General features: G+C 53.3%; 4 protein-coding genes across 4 annotated transcripts; 2 read left to right on the top strand and 2 right to left on the bottom strand.

Annotated features, from left to right (window-relative positions):
- Positions 1-410: 410 nt before the first annotated feature.
- On the bottom strand, positions 411-1,487 carry J4E88_008332 (uncharacterized protein; the record flags this gene model as incomplete). The annotated part of the gene is made up of 2 exons (XM_049401942.1): positions 411-641; positions 693-1,487. 2 exons carry the CDS (start codon positions 1,485-1,487, stop codon positions 411-413), a joined length of 1,026 nt encoding a protein of 341 aa, XP_049252480.1.
- A 496-nt stretch (positions 1,488-1,983) lies between these two features.
- J4E88_008331 (uncharacterized protein) lies at positions 1,984-3,490 on the bottom strand (the record flags this gene model as incomplete). Its single annotated transcript, XM_049401941.1, has 2 exons — positions 1,984-3,383; positions 3,487-3,490. 2 exons carry the CDS (start codon positions 3,488-3,490, stop codon positions 1,984-1,986), a joined length of 1,404 nt encoding a protein of 467 aa, XP_049252479.1.
- A 1,880-nt stretch (positions 3,491-5,370) lies between these two features.
- On the top strand, positions 5,371-7,472 carry J4E88_008330 (uncharacterized protein; the record flags this gene model as incomplete). The annotated part of the gene is made up of 3 exons (XM_049401940.1): positions 5,371-5,379; positions 5,443-7,160; positions 7,241-7,472. 3 exons carry the CDS (start codon positions 5,371-5,373, stop codon positions 7,470-7,472), a joined length of 1,959 nt encoding a protein of 652 aa, XP_049252478.1.
- A 3,532-nt stretch (positions 7,473-11,004) lies between these two features.
- Positions 11,005-11,688, top strand: J4E88_008329 (uncharacterized protein; the record flags this gene model as incomplete). The annotated part of the gene is made up of 1 exon (XM_049401939.1): positions 11,005-11,688. One exon carries the CDS (start codon positions 11,005-11,007, stop codon positions 11,686-11,688), a length of 684 nt encoding a protein of 227 aa, XP_049252477.1.
- Between the last annotated feature and the right edge of the window lie 837 nt (positions 11,689-12,525).

Below are 12,525 nucleotides of genomic sequence, written 5' to 3'. Positions count from 1 at the left end.
CAGGGCACAAAGAAACTTGTGCTGGCCCCCAAGGCTATTTGCGCCGGAAGCAGGGTCCAATAGCGAGAGGCGGCAGTCTGAGAGCATCTGGGTAGCTGCCCAGCCATCGTCGCGTGTACCGTAGAATCGTAGCGACTATTACAGCTACAACAAAGTAGTGCAGACTTCGGTTGTTGAAATGACGTCGCATGCATAATATTCTGTGCCTAACATAAGGTTAGATTACATAGGTAGGTAGGCTTCTCCCGGGCCAACAAGCCTGGAATTTACTTGTCGTTCCTGTGATGACTATGAAGATCACGGTAAACACCGACATGATTGCGCAAAGTGCTACTGTACTGGCCTAAGCAATTTCTCGAATGCATATCGCCCAAGTCATCATAGACGTAGAGATGCGTGAAGAGAACCGTCTAGAGAGCGGTGCCGACCGTTCCAGCCTTTTTGTTGAGATGCCGACGTTCTTTGTCCATGTCGCCAGGCGCTGTGTTTCTCCATATCGCGACTCTTCTCTGCAGTTCATCTTCTCCCTCCCTTAACCGCTGGTCATGAAGCTCATGAGAGCGAGCTAGTAACGTAGCATAGTGGGGTGGTGCTGGTTCCTTGGGATAAGCGTAGCGGGGATACTCCCGCGCATTCCATCTCTGCTCAACGTCAGTATAGTAGCAAGAAGTCCAACCAACAATCCAACGTACTTCTTTATACTTTTGCTCTTCTAGTTCATACAGCCATGTGATCTCAAAGTCTAGCGCGGAGGCCGTCGATGCATGCTCTTCCTCGGCGTCGTCGGCTTCTATCGTGCTGACTGTCACTGTCGCACCAGTACTCTTGAGGACATGATAGGATTCCAGTGTCGCTTCGATGAAGTTGAACAAGACCCGCTCTTCCTCGACACCTTCGGCACCGAAGCGGCCAAACGGAGTCACTATTACCATGGTGATGTGTGGTCGCGAAGGGAAAGGGATCCGCGAAAAGGCTTTGGCCACGCGAGATACCTCATCATAGACGTTGTTCTGACGCTCTTCCCATTCAAAATCTTCGTCAGTTTCTTCCGGTCCGCCATCTCCATAATCCCCTTCGCCCCAGCCCGCCCATCCCAGGAACTCTTCACAGCGGATGTAGACGCGGAGGTGCTTGATCTTGTCGCAAGCCCGAATACCACAAGGAAACCTTCCTTTGAGAAACATTCTGATATTGGCTGCCGCATCGCGGAAATGGAATTCGTTTTCTTCGAGGTACTGCGAGGTATTCTGGCGTGCTTGCTCCTCCCCAACTTTGCGCGGATCGAATCGAGATTCGTTCCATATTCGTTGCGCATCTTCCTCAATCTTCTTATCTACATCTTCTTTCACAATATCTTCACCGTCGAATTTAGCCAAGGCGGCCGACCCCTGCACATATTCATGGAAGTTTTCATGCTCGAGGTTAGGGATGAGTACCGGATGAAGAAAAAGAGACCACCTTCTCGAAGAAGTCGATTCTTCTGCCATGATATCGGTGAATGTACCCTGAAGAAGCGAGAGAAGGGGGTTAAGGAGTGCTTGCTGGGTCGATACCTGTTCGCGTAGTTTCGGGTCTGAGCTTCTGGCCTACGTCATTGACGCAAGTGGGGTGGCTACCTAGGTAGCTTCCTCCCCATCCCATCATCCCACCAACAACGCGTCGAGCCCACACAAGCCCGAAATCGCAGCGATCATCGCAGCAGCCATTGCAGTTACAGTACAGCTACAACCAAGGATTGTAACTCGAACTTTGATGGTTGGGATTTAAATCGCATTCAGGTAATACAAAGGAACCCGCCTCAACCATTCGACCACTACTTCGAATTGTATCTCGGATGATGGCCGAAAGTCCTTAGAACCTAGGCTACGCTATAGTATACCAGCTCCGAGAAGATTGAAATCTGCCACCGTAAGTCGCAAGTACGCCTAGCTGTTGGTCAAGTCATCGCCTTAGCTCGCATCAAAAGCCGATAAATGGTATGGGCTACAGGTACGCCTTCCCGATGATAACCCTGCCTCCATCCTCATCATATCTATCAACAAAGCGCAGTTCCAAACGCTGGTCATCTGTCTCTCGGATCTTGACGACATTTCTCCAGGTCTCGGATTGTTCCACACCTGCGCTCGTGCCGTCGAGTTTCTCGCTCGGCGTCGAATTCATCGCTAATGCCATAAGCTCCGCTACATCTTCCCAGCACTCGCCGCCATAGTACTTTCGCCTGGCAACCGCACAGCCTAGAACTACTCCATGTACAAGGACTGTCAGTGTGAAGACAAGCAAGACGATCATCGCTACCCAACCGGCTGTGTTTCGGAGCCCATATCCATACCCGTATGAGTCGAGCTTGATGCGCACTGAGTAGAAATCCGGGACAGGGCGCCATTTAAAAAGATTTTGAGGGCTTTCCAGCACTGTCACTACGTCGTCATCGGCTGTAGTGTTGGTCTTGAGAAAGGAGAACACATCGGATGAACCTCGCGCTATACCGTCTGCAAGTACGCCGCCTAATAGCATGGCTATAGTCTCCTCGATTCCGCCATTCTTATCGTCAGAAGACGTGACATTGGGCGCAACAAAATCTGGTGCGTCGCTGCCATCTATTTCCCGATGATCAATGGCTGTTTGCAGGATCCCGGCCATGCTTGTCATGTTGGAGGAGGAATTGTCCGCCAACAGCTCAGTTTGATACCCGTTGAAGAAGGCAGCCCAGTCGGGCTTCAGATCGAGCGGTTTGTCTGAGAACATGTAGCCAGGAAGGATCCATTCACCATATGGAGACTCGGTTTCAAGGAGTACGTCGGAGACATTGCTGGACACCGTACTCGAATTCGTGGGCTGATGATACGCATCGCTGGCCGCCCAGCGTGCATCGGCGGAGCAGGCTACGATGGCCGAGGTCCAATATCTATCTGTAGAGCCGCGAGCTACAACGGGTACGATCGCTAACGCAAGCAGTGATGACGAAGCGTTGACTTTATCGTCATTGTACCACGAGAATCGGGCCTCTTTATCCGGTAGCCCGTCGAAGATCTCGTTGTCAGTGTCTAGATACGAAGTGGATGCTTGGGGATACCAAGAGTCCTGCACCCATGCTCCTTCAACGCTAGGAAAGGAGACATTCTCTCGGTTCGAGGCTTGGCTCCAAAGAGACATACTACATCTCACAAAGATGATGGGCTGGTGGAGTGGGGTGTCTGCTGCGATACGTAATCGAGGGTATGCGACGTCGCTAGTGCCACCAGCGTTTATGCGCCTTGCGTAACTATAAAAGCTGCCGAGTGTTCTTGAGGCCAGCTCTGTAACGACGGTAGCGTATATAGAGGTGCCTAGACTGTCATGATCGATCTTGATGGCAACCTTCCGCTGAACGCTGCTCCAAAGATCTGTAAAGAGCAGGCCACCACGCGATCCACTATGAATTAGACTGGTGAACTAAACGGTATCAGCTTTCTGCACATTGTATTGAAGAAAGTTGTTCTTGCGTACCCATATCAAAATATCGGAGAACCCTCCTGTTGGACATTGTAGGTTCAATGGGTTGAAGGGCTCGAGCATGCAATCGGAAGCCTCAGTCGCATTCATGTTCATCGTTTGTGTGAAAACTGTTGGCCAAAGATCGCCTGCCGTGGCGTTGTAGAGAACAGTCGAGCTATCAGCCCAAAATGCGCTCTTCATCTCGTACCACCCAAGCGAAGGAATCATGGTGATGGCGGAAGATGGTCCTAGAGTAAAGGATAAGATACAGGCGAGAAATAGCAAGCCTCCGAATGGCATATTGCGCCCCCAGCCTATCCAAAATGACTGTTTGAACAGCATTCCAGGCGAACTTGTGAGGTGAGGTGCGCTGACAAGTCCGAAGGGAATACCTTGACGTCCAACCAGCAGTTTTCGCATGTAATAGAAGATAACGAAGGACAACGATGCTAGCATCAGCAACTCGTGGACCTTGGCGGCGAACTGCCATGCCTTGAGCTCCATGTTTTGCCGCCGCTGCTTCTTGACCTCGAAGTCCCTCCAAAAGGTCTCACTGACGTGCACCCATAGAAGAGCGCCGATGATGGTGAGCGACGCAGCGTGAACCGTAAATTCGAGCCAGGGAAATCCGCGTTTCAGGGCGATTTTGGCTTTTTCGATGGGTTGGTATCTGCGCCCGTTGATTAGTTGCGTAGATTCCACGGCGCTTCTGTGAACGTTCGTGCCATCTTTGGAGGCGGACAATGGCTGGTCGATCAACATCTTGGTGTCTTCTGCCGTTTTCTCGGTAGGCTGTGAAAAGATGAGAAATGGGAAAAGACGTCGGGGCACAGGGAAATACTATATTTAACAAGGCTGAAGACGCGGGCTGTCTGCGCTGACGATAACACTTCGATGAAAACCCAGTCAAGAGGTAGCTGAGAAAGCCACATAAAAGCCACGCGTGATTCAATAGGTTGGTTATTGTTGTAGATACACATGAGATGCGGGGGGGGGCCGAATGCTCTGCATGGTAAAGGTTGCGGGCAACAAGGCTGAGGAGCTGATGGCTGCAACCTTCCACATTAAAGTCATATTTAGCTTACGCGATGTAAGCATACGAATAAAGGCTGAACGGAGAAAAGTTCTAGATGTTTAGCTCGATAATAACAAGAAAAGTAAGAAGTGAATGGTCTCTCAGTCTCTTGGATGCTGTGTACCGAGAGAGGACTCGTGGGCCCGAACAGCGAGAGATGGTTGCGTAACACTCGCCTATAACAGCCCATTTTAGGCGTAACCTATTCGCATGTTGCGACTCGCGAAGGTAGAAACAGCTTATAGCCTCTAGAAGTGCCGAGCGGAGAAATATCATGATGTGGTCCAGATCGGCAGCGTTGAACTGCTGCAGCTTCAAAAGAAGCCCAGTCAAGCCGAATCAAACGGATCTCTGTTGTTACGTCGACAGCACATAGTCTGCTAATGTCCAGGGCAGAAGTAGAGGATTGTTATGCTGTTTCTTATCGTGAGCTGTGTGGTTGGGTGTTCAACAGGCTTCTCCATGTGTCAATTCCTTAAGGCGTCAGATTGCCAATTTTGCAGATGAATAGGACGAAGACCCCGCACTACCGTAGCGTGCCAAAGTTGGATTCCATTCATGTAAGAGTTTCGTTAAGATTGTCCAGGTGGTGTTTGTGTAGATGATTCCAAGGAAAGAGCCCTGGAGGGCGAGGAAATGGATCTAGTCCCAAACGAGAATGGTGCCGTTCGGGGGAATGACGCGAGGCCGAGCCTCATCCATGTTCCCCAACGCGAACATCGGCGCATCCACTCGACGCGACGTAGCAGTGCATCCGCTGAGCACGTGCTAATTAGCTCATGCTCATGGAGACAGTATGAATGAGGAGGACGACTACGAGAATGGCGCCAGTAAATATCCCCCCGACGCTCGGAGGAGCTGCCAGCTGACCGCGCGCAACAGGCTCCGCCGAGGAGGAAGATGAGCAGGAGGAGAATGATGCCATGGACGTAGACGAGGAAGAAGAGGGCGATGACGCAGACGACGGCGATAATGACGACGACGATGCAGAAGGCGACAACGATAACGACGATGAAGACCAGGACCAAGATCAGGACCAGGACGAGCCCGACAGCCCTTCGCAGCGACCGCGCAACAGCATATCCAATGGCGGTGCGGCTGGACAAGCAGACGGCAATCCATCTGTCACCCTCACATCACCCAGTCCTCGTGCAGCGGCTTCGGGCGTGCTTGGAAACCTGCCCTTCCACCCCAGCGTGCGACAGGAGGCCTTGAATGCGCCTATATACGACATCATACCCACCATCGCCGCACCACATAGCACTTCAATCAATGCCATTACCGCCACACCGGACATGCGATGGGTCTTCAGCGGTGGTGCAGACGGCTATATACGAAAGTTCAATTGGGTGGACACGGCCAACGGGAAGCTCGCCCTGACCGTGGCCCAGCGACACCCTTTCGTTGACTCGGTCACCAAGGCGGGCGTGCTGCTCTCATACTGGGAGAATGAGGACAATGCCGCAGCCGAGAGCTTGTCCCCTGTGTACTCGCTCGCAGTACACCACCAAGCCCTATGGCTGTTGTCGGGTCTGGACTCGGGAGGCATAAACCTGCAGTCGGTGCGCCATCAAGAAGGAACGCGGATACACACACTCAAGAACCACACCTCAGCCGTGTCGGTCCTGACACTGTCGCAGGACGAGACGTCGGTATTGAGCGGTAGTTGGGACAAGACTATCAACGACTGGGACTTGAACACTGGAAGCGTTAAGAGGAAGTTCGAGACGAGCGGAGGACAGATATCCGCAATCGAGCAACGTCCCATGTCTACCTTACCTATACCTCAGGATACCGAAACCGTTCCTACCTCGAACGGCACCTTCTCCTCCAACAACTCCGCCCGACCTCGAACCAACGGCGCCCTCGCGAACGGCGCCGATATAAAGCCCGTGGTACCCAAGGAAGAAGGTACTGAGGATGCTCAGGGATCTCCAGACGACTCGCTGTTTGGAGACAAGGACCAGGACTCTTTGTTCGGCGACGGCCAGGAAAACAACCTCTCGGCCACTCTTCCTTCGTTCGGTGGTGACGACGACGAGGACGAGTTCTCCAGAGCCATCGCGAACGGCATACAACAAGCAGACGACGACGCCAATGCTGACATGGACATGATGGACATGGGCGGTCCTGTACAAGCACCCGAGGAGCCAGCTGCGGAACAAGCGAAGGAACCCCCAGTAGATGCTGAGAACCAACCAGCAGCGAATGGAACTACAGATGCGCAGCTCAATGGCACTTCCAACGGCCTGCCCCACGCAGAGGATCTCGAACAGTCTATGGCTACTTCCGCAAACCAGACTGAGCAGCCTGCTTCATCTGAAACGACCTTTATGGACGCGTCAATGGACGGCACATTGCGTATCTGGGACCGCCGGCAACCGAACCCAGTCGCACGCATCACACCCCCGCGAAACACACCACCGTGGTGCATGAACGCATGCTGGTCACCAGACGGCAACTTCATCTACGCTGGCCGGCGAAACGGAACAGTGGACGAATACAGTCTACACAAGAGCCTACGAGAGCCGCGACGCACATTCCGATTCCCCAGCGTCAGTGGTGCAGTGAGCGCAGTTCGGGCTATGCCCAATGGGCGACATCTCATTTGGTAAGCTCACCTCCCCCTCGCACGCGCACACATAGATACGTGCCGTGACGTGACGTGAGACAAGCACTAACATGTACCAGCGCATCATACGACATCCTCCGTCTCTACGACCTCGCCCACAACGACGCGGGACCGAAAGCCGGCGCCGCCGCTACACCCTTCTTTATTGTCCCCGGACACCGCACCGGCGTCATATCGCAACTATACCTCGACCCGACGTGCAACTTCATGATCTCAACGGGCGGGAATCGGGGCTGGGAGGGAGCATCAACAGAGGTGATGCTTGGATATGAGATTGGCATCGGATCTTAGCATGTACTATACCCATTGATCGCGGCGTTTGGAACGGCGTTTCTTGAACGAGGGGGTCTGCGTGCGCTTTTGTGATTGGGTACGAAGAGCAAAGAATAAAGAGACAAGAGTTTTAACGCGACGATCGTGAGTGCAACGCGTGTGCCAGGTGACGTAGCTGGGGTAAATGGGCATGGGGATACGCAAGTGCTGACTCCGAGATGTTACGACGAAGCGTTTAGGACGAAGCTTATCCTTCTTTTCTTTTTCCTTCTCTCCTCTGGTTGTTGCAGCCCTCACGTTTGTTCTGCCATTGCAGCTGATTGACTACTTGCAGGCTCGGCATTCCCGCACCATGTCGATGGTGTCACGCGGAACACGCGTCCACCATAATTTTTTTCCGTGTGGGAGGAGCGGGGTAATTTTGATGAAGTCTTTCTCAGAAGCGCTTACTATCGCATTGACCCGCGGAGAGGAGTATACCCAAACATAGACGGTAAAGGAAGTGACGTAGTCGGTGAGAGCCTCGTTGTACCTAGGACATGCATTGGGCGCGAGGATAGGGGCAGACAGTACGCGCGCGCATCTCAACTAGATTTTGGATCGAGAGGGGCGATTAGTCGGATCAGAGTCCGTGGTGTTGCAGAATTCGAAGAGACGGCGGGGCTCATCTCAACCATGCACCCCACAGACAGGATCCCTGGCACCGGCGTCGGCATCCAGTCAAGGCGACTGGAAATCTGTCAGCGCTGGTACAAATGCCGGCATTCAACACTATGTAAGTCGCTATCGGCACGGTGTGTCGGGCTTTGGTGCAGGAACACCAGCGGTGAGCGCCTCGTATGTACGAACGGAGACGGAATCGAAACGAGGCAGGCGGTCCAATGATCATCTCGTTCGAACTTTTCGTCGCCTCGCCGAAACTCGAGCCCGTAACTGTAGGCGCGCGTCATAAAAAGTCCGAGGTGGACCGATGCTGGTCCGATGTTTGTTTCAAGAAACCTGGAACAAAAGCGTCCGAGTTGTTGTAGACCCACAGGTATGGTGTTTCTTCCTTGGTACAAATGCAGGTCTGACGGTTTGGGGAATCCCTGCTGGGGATTTGTAGGCTAGCGAGCGACTTTAGCTCCCGGGCGCTCGCGCCTCGTAGATCGTATCGCGGAAGGCATGGCGGAAAGGGCGGTGTAGGGCGGTGAATGGCTTTGGAGATGCATCGTGAGGGACGTTGAGGGACGGACTCTGCGAGGATGTAAACGTCGGTTGTGAAGAAATCTAGTCTTGCTGGGGTCGTCCCAGCGGTGAGTGGTAGATCACGGTACGCGTGCCACTGCATCGGTCGATTTGTGTAAACTAAGGACCCAATGATTTGAATGGAAAAAAGCAAATTGTGTAGAGAGCGCTACTAGGGCATGCTGTGTTGTAGTCCACCAGATCTGGTAAGACGTGATGCAGTCAAGGGAGGAAGCGCTGCGAATAACGACGCCTAGAAGCCGACATGCCAGGGAAGACTACACGCTTCGAAGGAAAACGATGAGCTTCTATTCGTGAACGTTATTTGGTTCGCATTAGAAGAGAAACTGTAGAAGCGTCCAATCCCGTGTCGAATGCAGTTCATTAATGGCGTAAGCGACTTGTAGTAGCATCTGGAAAGAGGAGCCGAGATTGTCACAGCTGCCCCCAGCCACCCAACAAGGTAGTGTTCTTGAATACCTAGCCGCGACAAACTCGTGCACGCCGAACATCATTTGGAACATGAACAGCCATGAGGCGCACAAAATGTCGTCTCGAGAGCTGAACGTGAGCTCCCAAGACTTTGTCTGCTAGCATTAGCGAGCGGGACGCATTGAAATTCAAGATTGCAGGCGACTCCGACTCGTCAGGCGGCATCAGGGTTCAGGTGACACTGCGGTGGGCGAGATAGAGTTCTTAGTCAGATATTGAGGCGCAAGCCCAAATTGGCGCCCGGGAACCGCGTTACCCACGTCTACAGTATCCGACTATCATCGACGTTGACCGCAACGTCAGAAAACGGTGACTGTAACATTACAAAGCCCAACAGGAGGGTCGTGTGTATGCGAAACTACGTCATTCCATCTCTTGTAGAGCCCAAGCAAAATCGGGCCGTATCGCGGTTGTAAGGAGGAATCTGGGAAAACAGTAGAAATCTCAAAATAATGGAGAACTGGATAGTGGAGCCGAGAGGTGCTGCCGCGTTATCCCAGGTTGTCGAATGATACGGGTAATGCTCCGTGTAGGCAGACCACGGTGCCAGGCTTCAATAGTGGCAATTGTCACGGTGATCCAAAGTTAATGTAGTTTGTCAGTGTGGTGTATTGGAGCCGCATCAGCTGAATCATCCACGGAGCTGAAACCCTATCCATGACCTTTTGATGAAACATTTCTGGAGAACGCCACCGGGTTCGGTGTAGTCGAGCGTCGGCTGCAGGCACAGAACAAAGGTTCACGCAAGCAGCCTCGTCATGCCCACGACGAGCGTGGCAGGGCGGATGTAGCGGGACTCTAAGCAGTTCAGTCGTGGCCTCTCAGCGACGCGAGCGAGCGGCGTGTGAGCAGAAGAGGGTGTATGATGGACCAAAAGAGGCAAGCCTGAAATGAGGCTGAGTGGGAACAGAGAGGTTGTGATGGTATGCTGGTGTGATCTGCCCCGCCGCTAGCGCTGTATCGTGACTACGTAGTGTCTTCGGGCCTTTGGCTCCACCCTCGACGCCTAGTGTCGCCAGTCGTCTTTACGGCTCGCTGCAATTTGCACGATCGCGCTGTTCAGTCTCTGGCCATAGTTTGATATCTTAGCGGCACCCCATCGATCGTCAGTCCTGCATTAACGGCCGTCGAGTCCGCAACACCTAGTGGCCAATGCGCGCGTGCAACCTGCAGGTCATCCTACACCGAGATGGTGTGCCGCCAACCATCTCATGTGGCCCGCCCGCCATCACTCTGCCTGTCACCCATTCCTTTGCGCCCTGGGATCCTTACCTATTCTGCTCACGCTGCACTAAGCTTCTCATCCACACCGCACGCTAATGCGCATGCACTGCACATGCAGGGCACCTCTTCCGGCTGCTTCGCTCGCCTGTCAACATAAGTACCCAAGGAATCCTCCAGAATATGCATCCCGTACCAGACATCTCGCGGAGGATAAACCACGGTTCCGACTAACTGTCGCTTCTTGCATTGCCCTCTCCCAGGCAAACACTTCCCAGGCAGCACTCGCATTGTCTCATATTCGTCGCCTCTCCCACGCCGCCCACTCGTGACTCTCCCAGACGCCTACCCCAAAGTCACGCATATATAGCTTGCGTGCGCCGCTCACCACTGGCGAACCTACTACCAAAATCTCCTACCAGCACCACTTGTGAACTCTCTTCACCGAGCGTTCGCGAGCTGCTGTTTCAGGAAGGACCGGCCAGGAGCCGGGGGAACGAACACCATTCTCGGTCACATCGCCTTTGTCAAGGTTGAATCCAGCGCTAAGCCATCACTACCTGTTCGACGTTCATCGCTCCTTCGAAAATTCAAGGACTTCCTCTTAATAATGCCTTCCTATCTACGAAGCACCCCTCGCGCCTACTCCTTCCCGCCATGGGTTGAGACCGGCAACGACGACACTAATGAAAACGATCTTCCGGACATCGACGAAGACCCCTTCTCGCACTTCATCTCACCACCCATCACCGAGGCTGACGACCCATACGAACTGTCCCTGAGCGCAGGCATCGACGTCCAGGAAGGACCGCGCACCACCAAGTCCTCCAAGTTCAAGTCCAACCTCGCCAACAAGTGGACCCGCTATGTCAAGCACAACCACAGCCAGCTCCACACTCAGTACCACGCGCCTACCATTTACGAAGAGGACGAGGAGGAGTCTTTCATGGGGCTGGATGACGACCGATTGAACGACACGCCACAAGTCGTGTCTCAGCTCAGCCCTCCACGGATCAGAATCACTGAACCATCACGAGGCCGCGCACAAGATCTCGCAACCCGCAAACAGCAAAACCGTCGCCGGTACTCGCGCACACTATCGGGTCATCGCCACTCATGGAGAGAACCCAGCCCGGACCTGTTCACTGTAGACGAATCTGAAGAGGAGGATGTTCCTGCGCTACGTCGCGCAAAGACTAGGAAGCCCAAGGACGGCGCAGAACGCCGGAGGTCATCGACCCGATCAAAATCAAGAGCACGAGTCGACTCGGTAACGGGAGAGTCGATCTTGTAGCACGGTAGCACGGCGGGATAGAGAAAAAGGTGCATCATGGGGTAGGGGTTGGATACACAGCATTGCGCGGCGTTGGTGGCTTTTTGACTTTACACACAGCATTGGAAGGCGTTTTTGGTATACCACGGGCTTGCATTTTTATGGTTACACGCATTGGGCGGTGTTTTACTGAGCATTTACACATACTGTACTGCATTGCGTGCCGCGGCAGCATGATAGCGATCGAACAACAAACAAATTTCACTTCATAATATCTTCAGGCTTCATCCCCTCCTTCGCACTTGGCTCGGTGATATTGCTATGACGACCTCATCAAACGCAACGGGCCAACCCCTTCCATTGACAACCTCCGTCGGCGATATACTGAGTCGAGCACACGCAACCATCCCCCACCCGAAAACGCGACTACTGCAGACTAAGAGACAAGCGTGCAGTACCGTGACCTCACGCCGCATAACCCACGATAGCGAAAAACCACCAACAGCGCCCAAATTACCCCTCCACACGCCAGCAGCGAACATCCCTCTTTCGCGCGCTTACCGCTCCAACCCTAAACCATCCGAAAAACCTCCGCGGCGACTGTCACAGCAAGAATAATCGGGTCTCCCGGCACCACCGCTACAGAGGCGAAGATAATCTTATCGTACCAGCCAACTCGATTTTTTTTCTTCCTCGTCTTCCGTTCAGCCTCACGATTGCCTGCAGCAGACCAAGTCGTGATTTTCGTCTGCCATTACTCCAACTAGGACTAGCCATACCGCTTTGTTCTGTATCTTGCATGCAGCCTCGTGCACTGCGCATGTCGCATGAGCAAGTGTGCCCAAGAAACATCTACCG

This window comes from Alternaria novae-zelandiae (assembly GCF_023758075.1).
Source record: "Alternaria novae-zelandiae strain BMP 2774 chromosome Unknown scaffold_18, whole genome shotgun sequence".
Taxonomy (NCBI): Eukaryota; Fungi; Ascomycota; class Dothideomycetes; order Pleosporales; family Pleosporaceae; genus Alternaria; species Alternaria novae-zelandiae.
This window is presented reverse-complemented; position numbering and strand designations above follow the sequence as displayed.